The sequence below is a fragment of the Ascaphus truei genome (genome assembly GCF_040206685.1).
Source record: "Ascaphus truei isolate aAscTru1 chromosome 3 unlocalized genomic scaffold, aAscTru1.hap1 SUPER_3_unloc_10, whole genome shotgun sequence".
Classification (NCBI taxonomy): Eukaryota; Metazoa; Chordata; class Amphibia; order Anura; family Ascaphidae; genus Ascaphus; species Ascaphus truei.
In genome coordinates, this window is record NW_027453822.1 from 124439 (window position 1) to 139472 (window position 15034).

The following is a 15034-nucleotide window of genomic DNA, read 5'->3' on the forward strand; positions in this document are numbered from 1 at the left end:
GGGCAGGGCGAACGGAGGCACAAACCAGCAGGGGCAGGGCGAACGGAGCCTCACACCAGCAGGGGGCAGGGCGAAAGGAGGCACAAACCAGCAGGGGCAGGGCGAACGGAGGCACAAACCAGCAGGGGGCAGGGCGAACGGAGCCACAAACCAGCAGGGGGCAGGGCGAACGAAGCCACAAACCAGCAGGGGGCAGGGCGAAAGGAGCCTCAAACCAGCAGGGGGCAGGGCGAACGGAGCCACAAACCAGCAGGGGGCAGGGCGAACGGAGCCTCATACCAGCAGGGGGCAGGGCGAAAGGAGGCACAAACCAGCAGGGGGCAGGGCGAACGGAGGCACAAACCAGCAGGGGGCAGGGGCAGGGCGAACGGAGCCTCACACCAGCAGGGGGCAGGGCGAACGGAGCCTCACACCAGCAGGGGGCAGGGCGAACGGAGCCACAAACCAGCAGGGGGCAGGGCGAACGGAGCCACAAACCAGCAGGGGGCAGGGCGAAAGGAGGCACAAACCAGCAGGGGCAGGGCGAACGGAGCCTCACACCAGCAGGGGGCAGGGCGAAAGGAGGCACAAACCAGCAGGGGCAGGGCGAACGGAGGCACAAACCAGCAGGGGGCAGGGCGAACGGAGCCACAAACCAGCAGGGGCAGGGCGAACGGAGCCTCACACCAGCAGGGGGCAGGGCGAAAGGAGGCACAAACCAGCAGGGGCAGGGCGAACGGAGCCTCACACCAGCAGGGGGCAGGGCGAAAGGAGGCACAAACCAGCAGGGGCAGGGCGAACGGAGGCACAAACCAGCAGGGGGCAGGGCGAACGGAGCCACAAACCAGCAGGGGGCAGGGCGAACGAAGCCACAAACCAGCAGGGGGCAGGGCGAAAGGAGCCTCAAACCAGCAGGGGGCAGGGCGAACGGAGCCACAAACCAGCAGGGGGCAGGGCGAACGGAGCCTCATACCAGCAGGGGGCAGGGCGAAAGGAGGCACAAACCAGCAGGGGGCAGGGCGAACGGAGGCACAAACCAGCAGGGGGCAGGGGCAGGGCGAACGGAGCCTCACACCAGCAGGGGGCAGGGCGAACGGAGGCACAAACCAGCAGGGGCAGGGCGAACGGAGGCACAAACCAGCAGGGGCAGGGCGAACGGAGCCTCACACCAGCAGGGGGCAGGGCGAAAGGAGGCACAAACCAGCAGGGGCAGGGCGAACGGAGCCACAAACCAGCAGGGGGCAGGGCGAACGAAGCCACAAACCAGCAGGGGGCAGGGCGAAAGGAGCCTCAAACCAGCAGGGGGCAGGGCGAACGGAGCCACAAACCAGCAGGGGGCAGGGCGAACGGAGCCTCATACCAGCAGGGGGCAGGGCGAAAGGAGGCACAAACCAGCAGGGGGCAGGGCGAACGGAGGCACAAACCAGCAGGGGGCAGGGGCAGGGCGAACGGAGCCTCACACCAGCAGGGGGCAGGGCGAACGGAGCCTCACACCAGCAGGGGGCAGGGCGAACGGAGCCACAAACCAGCAGGGGGCAGGGCGAACGGAGCCACAAACCAGCAGGGGGCAGGGCGAATGGAGCCACAAACCCGGCTTCTCAGCCATATATTGTGAGAGGGTGAGAGATCGATCATCTCTCCCTGGGGGTTTTCCAACCGGTTTAATTAGTGATCCCCAAGTAGCTTTGCTGCCTACACTTTCTATATTTTTAATCGCTGGTTCTATTTGCACAGTGATAAATGTTTTATGTAACCCCCGTTTAGAAGAAAGTTATTTTCTAAACATTTATTTATTTGGTGGTGTGCAACTAAGTGGTCTCCTTTTCGGGAGCCCTCTCGTGTCCTCCATTTTGTTTTGTGCAGCTTTGCCTATCCGCCGCGCGCACCTGCCACCCACACACAATGATCACTTTATTATGTGGTCTATTAGTTAGAAGATTTGCTTGATCGTTTGTCTGTTTTGCGTTATGTGAGACCCCACATTGTTCCCGCACCAACAGTGGCCCACTACATGAACACGTGAGCCACGGGACTATACCACTGACTCTCTGGGACACTCACGCTGCGATCTTGCTGTTTATTTGTATCTGTATGTTAATTCCATATGTATGTGCACCTGCAGGCGTGTGCCAATGCCCCTCCTAGCACCTATAGATATTACATATAGATATCTATATATTATTATAGATAAGAGAAGCTGTGCTGTTTGCTCCCCCGCTCCTTTGCTCCTTGCGGAGTAATATACGCGACGTGTTAGTGTCCACTCCGGGGAGGTGAACTCAGGCCCATGTACATTATCCGTACCTGGGAATAAGAGGGGTTACAAACGCACCGTGTGTTTTGGGTTTGTATGTGCTTTTTACTGCTTGGGAATGAGAGGTTGTGAGGTTGATTTTGGTTGTTTGCGATATTTACCGCTGCCCGTTATACCGCTGCCCGTTATACCGCTGCCCACACGGGTCACTGTGGGGTGACAGACATGATGAAGATGGATGTCACCAAGTCCACCGCTGCAGAGACAGACGCCATCTACTCACTGTACGGCTGTGACCTCATTTGAGACCACTAATGGCTCCCAGAGACAGTGGCCAGGCCGTGTGATGGGGACAGGGACGGTGACGTTCCAGGGTTCTGGGTCTCACCTGCACCAGGGACTTGACGCTGGGCTGGAAGACCATGTTGCTGTTCAGCAGGAAGGAGCGGAGCAGCGGCTGGGGGTGACAGGCCAACTGAGCGATGATTCCCGTCAGCAGGAAGTTGACGTACAGAGAGTTCTGCAACATGCTCTCCAGCTTGGCAAAGAGGACAGCAATGAAGGGACCTGCAGGGAGAGAGCGGGGGCTGACACCACAAAGGGATAAACACACACACCTAGCAATGTCTGACGGGTCCTGCAGGGAGAGCGGGGGCTGACACCACAAAGGGATAAACACACACACCTCTAGCAATGTCTGACGCGTCCTGCAGGGAGAGAGCGGGGGCTGACACCACAAAGGGATAAACACACACACCTCTAGCAATGTCTGACGGGACCTGCAGGGAGAGAGCGGGGGCTGACACCACAAAGGGATAAACACACACACCTAGCAATGTCTGACGGGTCCTGCAGGGAGAGCGGGGGCTGACACCACAAAGGGATAAACACACACACCTCTAGCAATGTCTGACGCGTCCTGCAGGGAGAGAGCGGGGGCTGACACCACAAAGGGATAAACACACACACCTCTAGCAATGTCTGACGGGTCCTGCAGGGAGAGAGCGGGGGCTGACACCACAAAGGGATAAACACACACACCTCTAGCAATGTCTGACGGGACCTGCAGGGAGAGAGCGGGGGCTGACACCACAAAGGGATAAACACACACACCTAGCAATGTCTGACGGGTCCTGCAGGGAGAGAGCGGGGGCTGACACCACAAAGGGATAAACACACACATCGCTAGCAATGTCTGACGCGTCCTGCAGGGAGAGAGCGGGGGCTGACACCACAAAGGGATAAACACACACATCGCTAGCAATGTCTGACGGGACCTGCAGGGAGAGAGCGGGGGCTGACACCACAAAGGGATAAACACACACATCGCTAGCAATGTCTGACGCGTCCTGCAGGGAGAGAGCGGGGGCTGACACCACAAAGGGATAAACACACACACCTAGCAATGTCTGACGGGTCCTGCAGGGAGAGAGCGGGGGCTGACACCACAAAGGGATAAACACACACACCTAGCAATGTCTGACGGGTCCTGCAAGGAGAGAGCGGGGGCTGACACCACAAAGGGATAAACACACACACCTCTAGCAATGTCTGACGGGACCTGCAGGGAGAGAGCGGGGGCTGACACCACAAAGGGATAAACACACACACCTAGCAATGTCTGACGGGACCTGCAGGGAGAGAGCGGGGGCTGACACCACAAAGGGATAAACACACACATCGCTAGCAATGTCTGACGCGTCCTGCAGGGAGAGAGCGGGGGCTGACACCACAAAGGGATAAACACACACATCGCTAGCAATGTCTGACGGGACCTGCAGGGAGAGCGGGGGCTGACACCACAAAGGGATAAACACACACACCTAGCAATGTCTGACGGGTCCTGCAGGGAGAGCGGGGGCTGACACCACAAAGGGATAAACACACACACCTCTAGCAATGTCTGACGCGTCCTGCAGGGAGAGAGCGGGGGCTGACACCACAAAGGGATAAACACACACACCTCTAGCAATGTCTGACGGGACCTGCAGGGAGAGAGCGGGGGCTGACACCACAAAGGGATAAACACACACACCTCTAGCAATGTCTGACGGGACCTGCAGGGAGAGAGCGGGGGCTGACACCACAAAGGGATAAACACACACACCTCTAGCAATGTCTGACGGGACCTGCAGGGAGAGAGCCGGGGCTGACACCACAAAGGGATAAACACACACACCTAGCAATGTCTGACGGGTCCTGCAGGGAGAGAGCGGGGGCTGACACCACAAAGGGATAAACACACACATCGCTAGCAATGTCTGACGCGTCCTGCAGGGAGAGAGCGGGGGCTGACACCACAAAGGGATAAACACACACATCGCTAGCAATGTCTGACGGGACCTGCAGGGAGAGAGCGGGGGCTGACATCACAAAGGGATAAACACACACATCGCTAGCAATGTCTGACGCGTCCTGCAGGGAGAGAGCGGGGGCTGACACCACAAAGGGATAAACACACACACCTAGCAATGTCTGACGGGTCCTGCAGGGAGAGAGCGGGGGCTGACACCACAAAGGGATAAACACACACACCTAGCAATGTCTGACGGGACCTGCAGGGAGAGAGCGGGGGCTGACACCACAAAGGGATAAACACACACACCTCTAGCAATGTCTGACGCGTCCTGCAGGGAGAGCGCGGGGGCTGACACCACAAAGGGATAAACACACACACCTCTAGCAATGTCTGACGCGTCCTGCAGGGAGAGAGCGGGGGCTGACACCACAAAGGGATAAACACACACACCTAGCAATGTCTGACGGGTCCTGCAGGGAGAGAGCGGGGGCTGACACCACAAAGGGATAAACACACACACCTAGCAATGTCTGACGCGTCCTGCAGGGAGAGAGCGGGGGCTGACACCACAAAGGGATAAACACACACACCTAGCAATGTCTGACGCGTCCTGCAGGGAGAGCGCGGTGGCTGACACCACAAAGGGATAAACACACACACCTCTAGCAATGTCTGACGCGTCCTGCAGGGAGAGAGCGGGGGCTGACACCACAAAGGGATAAACACACACACCTAGCAATGTCTGACGCGTCCTGCAGGGAGAGCGCGGGGGCTGACACCACAAAGGGATAAACACACACACCTAGCAATGTCTGACGGGTCCTGCAGGGAGAGAGCGGGGGCTGACACCACAAAGGGATAAACACACACACCTAGCAATGTCTGACGGGTCCTGCAGGGAGAGCGGGGGCTGACACCACAAAGGGATAAACACACACACCTAGCAATGTCTGACGGGTCCTGCAGGGAGAGCGGGGGCTGACACCACAAAGGGATAAACACACACACCTCTAGCAATGTCTGACGCGTCCTGCAGGGAGAGAGCGGGGGCTGACACCACAAAGGGATAAACACACACACCTCTAGCAATGTCTGACGGGACCTGCAGGGAGAGAGCGGGGGCTGACACCACAAAGGGATAAACACACACATCGCTAGCAATGTCTGACGCGTCCTGCAGGGAGAGAGCGGGGGCTGACACCACAAAGGGATAAACACACACACCTAGCAATGTCTGACGGGACCTGCAGGGAGAGAGCGGGGGCTGACACCACAAAGGGATAAACACACACACCTAGCAATGTCTGACGGGTCCTGCAGGGAGAGAGCGGGGGCTGACACCACAAAGGGATAAACACACACCTCTAGCAATGTCTGACGGGACCTGCAGGGAGAGAGCGGGGGCTGACACCACAAAGGGATAAACACACACCTCTAGCAATGTCTGACGGGTCCTGCAGGGAGAGAGCGGGGGCTGACACCACAAAGGGATAAACACACACACCTCTAGCAATGTCTGACGCGTCCTGCAGGGAGAGCGCGGGGGCTGACACCACAAAGGGATAAACACACACATCGCTAGCAATGTCTGACGCGTCCTGCAGGGAGAGAGCGGGGGCTGACACCACAAAGGGATAAACACACACACCTCTAGCAATGTCTGACGGGACCTGCAGGGAGAGAGCGGGGGCTGACACCACAAAGGGATAAACACACACACCTCTAGCAATGTCTGACGGGACCTGCAGGGAGAGAGCGGGGGCTGACACCACAAAGGGATAAACACACACACCTCTAGCAATGTCTGACGGGACCTGCAGGGAGAGAGCGGGGGCTGACACCACAAAGGGATAAACACACACATCGCTAGCAATGTCTGACGCGTCCTGCAGGGAGAGAGCGGGGGCTGACACCACAAAGGGATAAACACACACACCTAGCAATGTCTGACGGGTCCTGCAGGGAGAGAGCGGGGGCTGACACCACAAAGGGATAAACACACACACCTAGCAATGTCTGACGGGTCCTGCAGGGAGAGAGCGGGGGCTGACACCACAAAGGGATAAACACACACCTCTAGCAATGTCTGACGGGTCCTGCAGGGAGAGAGCGGGGGCTGACACCACAAAGGGATAAACACACACACCTCTAGCAATGTCTGACGCGTCCTGCAGGGAGAGCGCGGGGGCTGACACCACAAAGGGATAAACACACACACCTCTAGCAATGTCTGACGCGTCCTGCAGGGAGAGAGCGGGGGCTGACACCACAAAGGGATAAACACACACACCTAGCAATGTCTGACGGGTCCTGCAGGGAGAGAGCGGGGGCTGACACCACAAAGGGATAAACACACACACCTCTAGCAATGTCTGACGCGTCCTGCAGGGAGAGAGCGGGGGCTGACACCACAAAGGGATAAACACACACACCTAGCAATGTCTGACGCGTCCTGCAGGGAGAGCGCGGGGGCTGACACCACAAAGGGATAAACACACACACCTCTAGCAATGTCTGACGCGTCCTGCAGGGAGAGAGCGGGGGCTGACACCACAAAGGGATAAACACACACACCTCTAGCAATGTCTGACGGGACCTGCAGGGAGAGAGCGGGGGCTGACACCACAAAGGGATAAACACACACACCTCTAGCAATGTCTGACGGGTCCTGCAGGGAGAGCGCGGGGGCTGACACCACAAAGGGATAAACACACACACCTCTAGCAATGTCTGACGCGTCCTGCAGGGAGAGCGCGGGGGCTGACACCACAAAGGGATAAACACACACACCTCTAGCAATGTCTGACGCGTCCTGCAGGGAGAGAGCGGGGGCTGACACCACAAAGGGATAAACACACACACCTAGCAATGTCTGACGGGACCTGCAGGGAGAGAGCGGGGGCTGACACCACAAAGGGATAAACACACACATCGCTAGCAATGTCTGACGCGTCCTGCAGGGAGAGAGCGGGGGCTGACACCACAAAGGGATAAACACACACACCTAGCAATGTCTGAAGGGACCTGCAGGGAGAGCGCGGGGGCTGACACCACAAAGGGATAAACACACACACCTAGCAATGTCTGACGGGACCTGCAGGGAGAGAGCGGGGGCTGACACCACAAAGGGATAAACACACACACCTAGCAATGTCTGACGGGACCTGCAGGGAGAGAGCGGGGGCTGACACCACAAAGGGATAAACACACACACCTCTAGCAATGTCTGACGCGTCCTGCAGGGAGAGAGCAGGGGCTGACACCACAAAGGGATAAACACACACACCTCTAGCAATGTCTGACGGGACCTGCAGGGAGAGAGCGGGGGCTGACACCACAAAGGGATAAACACACACACCTCTAGCAATGTCTGACGGGACCTGCAGGGAGAGAGCGGGGGCTGACACCACAAAGGGATAAACACACACATCGCTAGCAATGTCTGACGCGTCCTGCAGGGAGAGAGCGGGGGCTGACACCACAAAGGGATAAACACACACACCTCTAGCAATGTCTGACGGGACCTGCAGGGAGAGAGCGGGGGCTGACACCACAAAGGGATAAACACACACACCTCTAGCAATGTCTGACGGGACCTGCAGGGAGAGAGCGGGGGCTGACACCACAAAGGGATAAACACACACACCTCTAGCAATGTCTGACGGGTCCTGCAGGGAGAGAGCGGGGGCTGACACCACAAAGGGATAAACACACACACCTCTAGCAATGTCTGACGGGACCTGCAGGGAGAGAGCGGGGGCTGACACCACAAAGGGATAAACACACACACCTCTAGCAATGTCTGACGGGTCCTACAGGGAGAGAGCGGGGGCTGACACCACAAAGGGATAAACACACACATCGCTAGCAATGTCTGACGGGTCCTGCAGGGAGAGAGCGGGGGCTGACACCACAAAGGGATAAACACACACACCTAGCAATGTCTGACGGGACCTGCAGGGAGAGAGCGGGGGCTGACACCACAAAGGGATAAACACACACATCGCTAGCAATGTCTGACGCGTCCTGCAGGGAGAGAGCGGGGGCTGACACCACAAAGGGATAAACACACACACCTCTAGCAATGTCTGACGGGACCTGCAGGGAGAGAGCGGGGGCTGACACCACAAAGGGATAAACACACACACCTAGCAATGTCTGACGGGACCTGCAGGGAGAGAGCGGGGGCTGACACCACAAAGGGATAAACACACACACCTCTAGCAATGTCTGACGGGACCTGCAGGGAGAGAGCGGGGGCTGACACCACAAAGGGATAAACACACACAACTCTAGCAATGTCTGACGGGTCCTGCAGGGAGAGAGCGGGGGCTGACACCACAAAGGGATAAACACACACACCTCTAGCAATGTCTGACGGGACCTGCAGGGAGAGAGCGGGGGCTGACACCACAAAGGGAGAAACACACACACCTCTAGCAATGTCTGACGGGTCCTGCAGGGAGAGAGCGGGGGCTGACACCACAAAGGGATAAACACACACACCTCTAGCAATGTCTGACGGGTCCTGCAGGGAGAGAGCGGGGGCTGACACCACAAAGGGATAAACACACACACCTCTAGCAATGTCTGACGGGACCTGCAGGGAGAGAGCGGGGGCTGACACCACAAAGGGATAAACACACACAACTCTAGCAATGTCTGACGGGTCCTGCAGGGAGAGAGCGGGGGCTGACACCACAAAGGGATAAACACACACACCTCTAGCAATGTCTGACGGGACCTGCAGGGAGAGAGCGGGGGCTGACACCACAAAGGGATAAACACACACACCTAGCAATGTCTGACGGGACCTGCAGGGAGAGAGCGGGGGCTGACACCACAAAGGGATAAACACACACATCGCTAGCAATGTCTGACGCGTCCTGCAGGGAGAGAGCGGGGGCTGACACCACAAAGGGATAAACACACACACCTAGCAATGTCTGGCGGGTCCTGCAGGGAGAGAGCGGGGGCTGACACCACAAAGGGATAAACACACACACCTAGCAATGTCTGACGGGTCCTGCAGGGAGAGAGCGGGGGCTGACACCACAAAGGGATAAACACACACACCTCTAGCAATGTCTGACGGGACCTGCAGGGAGAGAGCGGGGGCTGACACCACAAAGGGATAAACACACACACCTAGCAATGTCTGACGGGACCTGCAGGGAGAGAGCGGGGGCTGACACCACAAAGGGATAAACACACACATCGCTAGCAATGTCTGACGCGTCCTGCAGGGAGAGAGCGGGGGCTGACACCACAAAGGGATAAACACACACACCTCTAGCAATGTCTGGCGGGTCCTGCAGGGAGAGAGCGGGGGCTGACACCACAAAGGGATAAACACACACACCTAGCAATGTCTGACGGGTCCTGCAGGGAGAGAGCGGGGGCTGACACCACAAAGGGATAAACACACACACCTCTAGCAATGTCTGACGGGTCCTGCAGGGAGAGAGCGGGGGCTGACACCACAAAGGGATAAACACACACACCTAGCAATGTCTGACGGGACCTGCAGGGAGAGAGCGGGGGCTGACACCACAAAGGGATAAACACACACACCTCTAGCAATGTCTGACGGGACCTGCAGGGAGAGAGCGGGGGCTGACACCACAAAGGGATAAACACACACACCTCTAGCAATGTCTGACGGGTCCTGCAGGGAGAGAGCGGGGGCTGACACCACAAAGGGATAAACACACACACCTAGCAATGTCTGACGGGTCCTGCAGGGAGAGCGCGGGGGCTGACACCACAAAGGGATAAACACACACACCTCTAGCAATGTCTGACGGGACCTGCAGGGAGAGAGCGGGGGCTGACACCACAAAGGGATAAACACACACACCTCTAGCAATGTCTGACGGGACCTGCAGGGAGAGAGCGGGGGCTGACACCACAAAGGGATAAACACACACACCTAGCAATGTCTGACGGGACCTGCAGGGACTGACACCACAAAGGGATAAACACACACACCTCTAGCAATGTCTGACGGGACCTGCAGGGAGAGAGCAGGGGCTGACACCACAAAGGGATAAACACACACACCTAGCAATGTCTGACGCGTCCTGCAGGGAGAGAGCGGGGGCTGACACCACAAAGGGATAAACACACACACCTAGCAATGTCTGACGGGATCTGCAGGGAGAGAGCGGGGGCTGACACCACAAAGGGATAAACACACACACCTAGCAATGTCTGACGGGACCTGCAGGGAGAGAGCGGGGGCTGACACCACAAAGGGATAAACACACACACCTCTAGCAATGTCTGACGGGTCCTGCAGGGAGAGAGCGGGGGCTGACACCACAAAGGGATAAACACACACACCTAGCAATGTCTGACGGGACCTGCAGGGAGAGAGCGGGGGCTGACACCACAAAGGGATAAACACACACACCTCTAGCAATGTCTGACGGGTCCTGCAGGGAGAGAGCGGGGGCTGACACCACAAAGGGATAAACACACACACCTAGCAATGTCTGACGGGTCCTGCAGGGAGAGAGCGGGGGCTGACACCACAAAGGGATAAACACACACACCTAGCAATGTCTGGCGGGTCCTGCAGGGAGAGAGCGGGGGCTGACACCACACAGGGATAAACACACACACCTAGCAATGTCTGACGGGTCCTGCAGGGAGAGAGCGGGGGCTGACACCACAAAGGGATAAACACACACACCTCTAGCAATGTCTGACGCGTCCTGCAGGGAGAGAGCGGGGGCTGACACCACAAAGGGATAAACACACACACCTCTAGCAATGTCTGACGGGTCCTGCAGGGAGAGAGCGGGGGCTGACACCACAAAGGGATAAACACACACACCTCTAGCAATGTCTGACGCGTCCTGCAGGGAGAGAGCGGGGGCTGACACCAGAAAGGGATAAACACACACACCTCTAGCAATGTCTGACGGGACCTGCAGGGAGAGAGCGGGGGCTGACACCACAAAGGGATAAACACACACACCTCTAGCAATGTCTGACGGGTCCTGCAGGGAGAGAGCGGGGGCTGACACCACAAAGGGATAAACACACAAACCTCTAGCAATGTCTGACGCGTCCTGCAGGGAGAGAGCGGGGGCTGACACCACAAAGGGATAAACACACACACCTCTAGCAATGTCTGACGGGACCTGCAGGGAGAGAGCGGGGGCTGACACCACAAAGGGATAAACACACACACCTCTAGCAATGTCTGACGCGTCCTGCAGGGAGAGAGCGGGGGCTGACACCACAAAGGGATAAACACACACACCTCTAGCAATGTCTGACGCGTCCTGCAGGGAGAGAGCGGGGGCTGACACCACAAAGGGATAAACACACACACCTAGCAATGTCTGACGCGTCCTGCAGGGAGAGCGCGGGGGCTGACACCACAAAGGGATAAACACACACACCTCTAGCAATGTCTGACGGGACCTGCATGGAGAGAGCGGGGGCTGACACCACAAAGGGATAAACACACACACCTAGCAATGTCTGACGGGACCTGCAGGGAGAGAGCGGGGGCTGACACCACAAAGGGATAAACACACACACCTCTAGCAATGTCTGACGGGACCTGCAGGGAGAGAGCGGGGGCTGACACCACAAAGGGATAAACACACACACCTAGCAATGTCTGACGCTTCCTGCAGGGAGAGAGCGGGGGCTGACACCACAAAGGGATAAACACACACAACTAGCAATGTCTGACGGGTCCTGCAGGGAGAGAGCGGGGGCTGACACCACAAAGGGATAAACACACACACCTAGCAATGTCTGACGCGTCCTGCAGGGAGAGAGCGGGGGCTGACACCACAAAGGGAAAAACACACACACCTCTAGCAATGTCTGACGGGTCCTGCAGGGAGAGAGCGGGGGCTGACTCCACAAAGGGATAAACACACACACCTCTAGCAATGTCTGACGGGTTCTGCAGGGAGACAGCGTTGGCTGACACCACAAAGGGATAAACACACACACCTAGCAATGTCTGACGCGTCCTGCAGGGAGAGAGCGGGGGATGACACCACAAAGGGATAAACACACACACCTCTAGCAATGTCTGACGGGTCCTGCAGGGAGAGAGCGGGGGCTGACACCACAAAGGGATAAACACACACACCTAGCAATGTCTGACGGGTCCTGCAGGGAGAGAGCGGGGGCTGACACCACAAAGGGATAAACACACACACCTCTAGCAATGTCTGACGGGTCCTGCAGGGAGAGAGCGGGGGCTGACACCACAAAGGGATAAACACACACATCTCTAGCAATGTCTGACGGGACCTGCAGGGAGAGAGCGGGGGCTGACACCACAAAGGGATAAACACACACACCTAGCAATGTCTGATGGGACCTGCAGGGAGAGAGCGGGGGCTGACACCACAAAGGGATAAACACACACCTAGCAATGTCTGACGCGTCCTGCAGGGAGAGAGCGGGGGCTGACACCACAAAGGGATAAACACACACACCTAGCAATGTCTGACGGGTCCTGCAGGGAGAGAGCGGGGGCTGACACCACAAAGGGATAAACACACACACCTAGCAATGTCTGACGCGTCCTGCAGGGAGAGAGCGGGGGCTGACACCACAAAGGGATAAACACACACACCTCTAGCAATGTCTGACGGGACCTGCAGGGAGAGAGCGGGGGCTGACACCACAAAGGGATAAACACACACACCTCTAGCAATGTCTGACGGGTCCTGCAGGGAGAGAGCGGGGGCTGACACCACAAAGGGATAAACACACACACCTAGCAATGTCTGACGGGTCTTGCAGGGAGAGAGCGGGGGCTGACACCACAAAGGGATAAACACACACACCTCTAGCAATGTCTGACGGTCCTGCAGGGAGAGAGCGGGGGCTGACACCACAAAGGGAGAAACACACACACCTAGCAATGTCTGACGGGTCCTGCAGGGAGAGAGCGGGGGCTGACACCACAAAGGGATAAACACACACACCTAGCAATGTCTGACGCGTCCTGCAGGGAGAGAGCGGGGGCTGACACCACAAAGGGATAAACACACACACCTCTAGCAATGTCTGACGCGTCCTGCAGGGAGAGAGCGGGGGCTGACACCACAAAGGGATAAACACACACACCTAGCAATGTCTGACGGGACCTGCAGGGAGAGCGCGGGGGCTGACACCACAAAGGGATAAACACACACACCTCTAGCAATGTCTGACGGGTCCTGCAGGGAGAGAGCGGGGGCTGACACCACAAAGGGATAAACACACACATCGCTAGCAATGTCTGACGGGACCTGCAGGGAGAGAGCGGGGGCTGACACCACAAAGGGATAAACACACACACCTCTAGCAATGTCTGAAGGGACCTGCAGGGAGAGAGCGGGGGCTGACACCACAAAGGGATAAACACACACAACTAGCAATGTCTGACGCGTCCTGCAGGGAGAGAGCGGGGGCTGACACCACAAAGGGATAAACACACACACCTAGCAATGTCTGACGCGTCCTGCAGGGAGAGAGCGGGGGCTGACACCACAAAGGGAAAAACACACACACCTCTAGCAATGTCTGACGGGTCCTGCAGGGAGAGAGCGGGGGCTGACTCCACAAAGGGATAAACACACACACCTCTAGCAATGTCTGACGGGTTCTGCAGGGAGACAGCGTTGGCTGACACCACAAAGGGATAAACACACACACCTAGCAATGTCTGACGCGTCCTGCAGGGAGAGAGCGGGGGATGACACCACAAAGGGATAAACACACACACCTCTAGCAATGTCTGACGGGTCCTGCAGGGAGAGAGCGGGGGCTGACACCACAAAGGGATAAACACACACACCTAGCAATGTCTGACGGGTCCTGCAGGGAGAGAGCGGGGGCTGACACCACAAAGGGATAAACACACACATCGCTAGCAATGTCTGACGGGACCTGCAGGGAGAGAGCGGGGGCTGACACCACAAAGGGATAAACACACACACCTAGCAATGTCTGATGGGACCTGCAGGGAGAGAGCGGGGGCTGACACCACAAAGGGATAAACACACACCTAGCAATGTCTGACGCGTCCTGCAGGGAGAGAGCGGGGGCTGACACCACAAAGGGATAAACACACACACCTAGCAATGTCTGACGGGTCCTGCAGGGAGAGAGCGGGGGCTGACACCACAAAGGGATAAACACACACACCTAGCAATGTCTGACGCGTCCTGCAGGGAGAGAGCGGGGGCTGACACCACAAAGGGATAAACACACACACCTCTAGCAATGTCTGACGGGACCTGCAGGGAGAGAGCGGGGGCTGACACCACAAAGGGATAAACACACACACCTCTAGCAATGTCTGACGGGTCCTGCAGGGAGAGAGCGGGGGCTGACACCACAAAGGGATAAACACACACACCTAGCAATGTCTGACGGGTCCTGCAGGGAGAGAGCGGGGGCTGACACCACAAAGGGATAAACACACACACCTCTAGCAATGTCTGACGCGTCCTGCAGGGAGAGAGCGGGGG

The 15034-nt window shown here is 57.5% G+C and overlaps 1 protein-coding gene across 27 annotated transcripts in view; it reads right to left on the reverse strand.

The window, feature by feature from the left end:
• The window catches only part of LOC142473318 (FHF complex subunit HOOK-interacting protein 1B-like), a 128848-nt gene that overhangs the window by 30944 nt on the left and 82870 nt on the right, over nt 1-15034 (reverse strand). For all 27 annotated transcript variants that reach the window (XM_075580541.1, XM_075580520.1, XM_075580517.1 and 24 more), the window contains one exon: nt 2622-2800. In XM_075580541.1, the coding sequence (XP_075436656.1) occupies nt 2622-2800 (179 nt within the window). The remainder of the gene's footprint in view (nt 1-2621; nt 2801-15034) is intronic.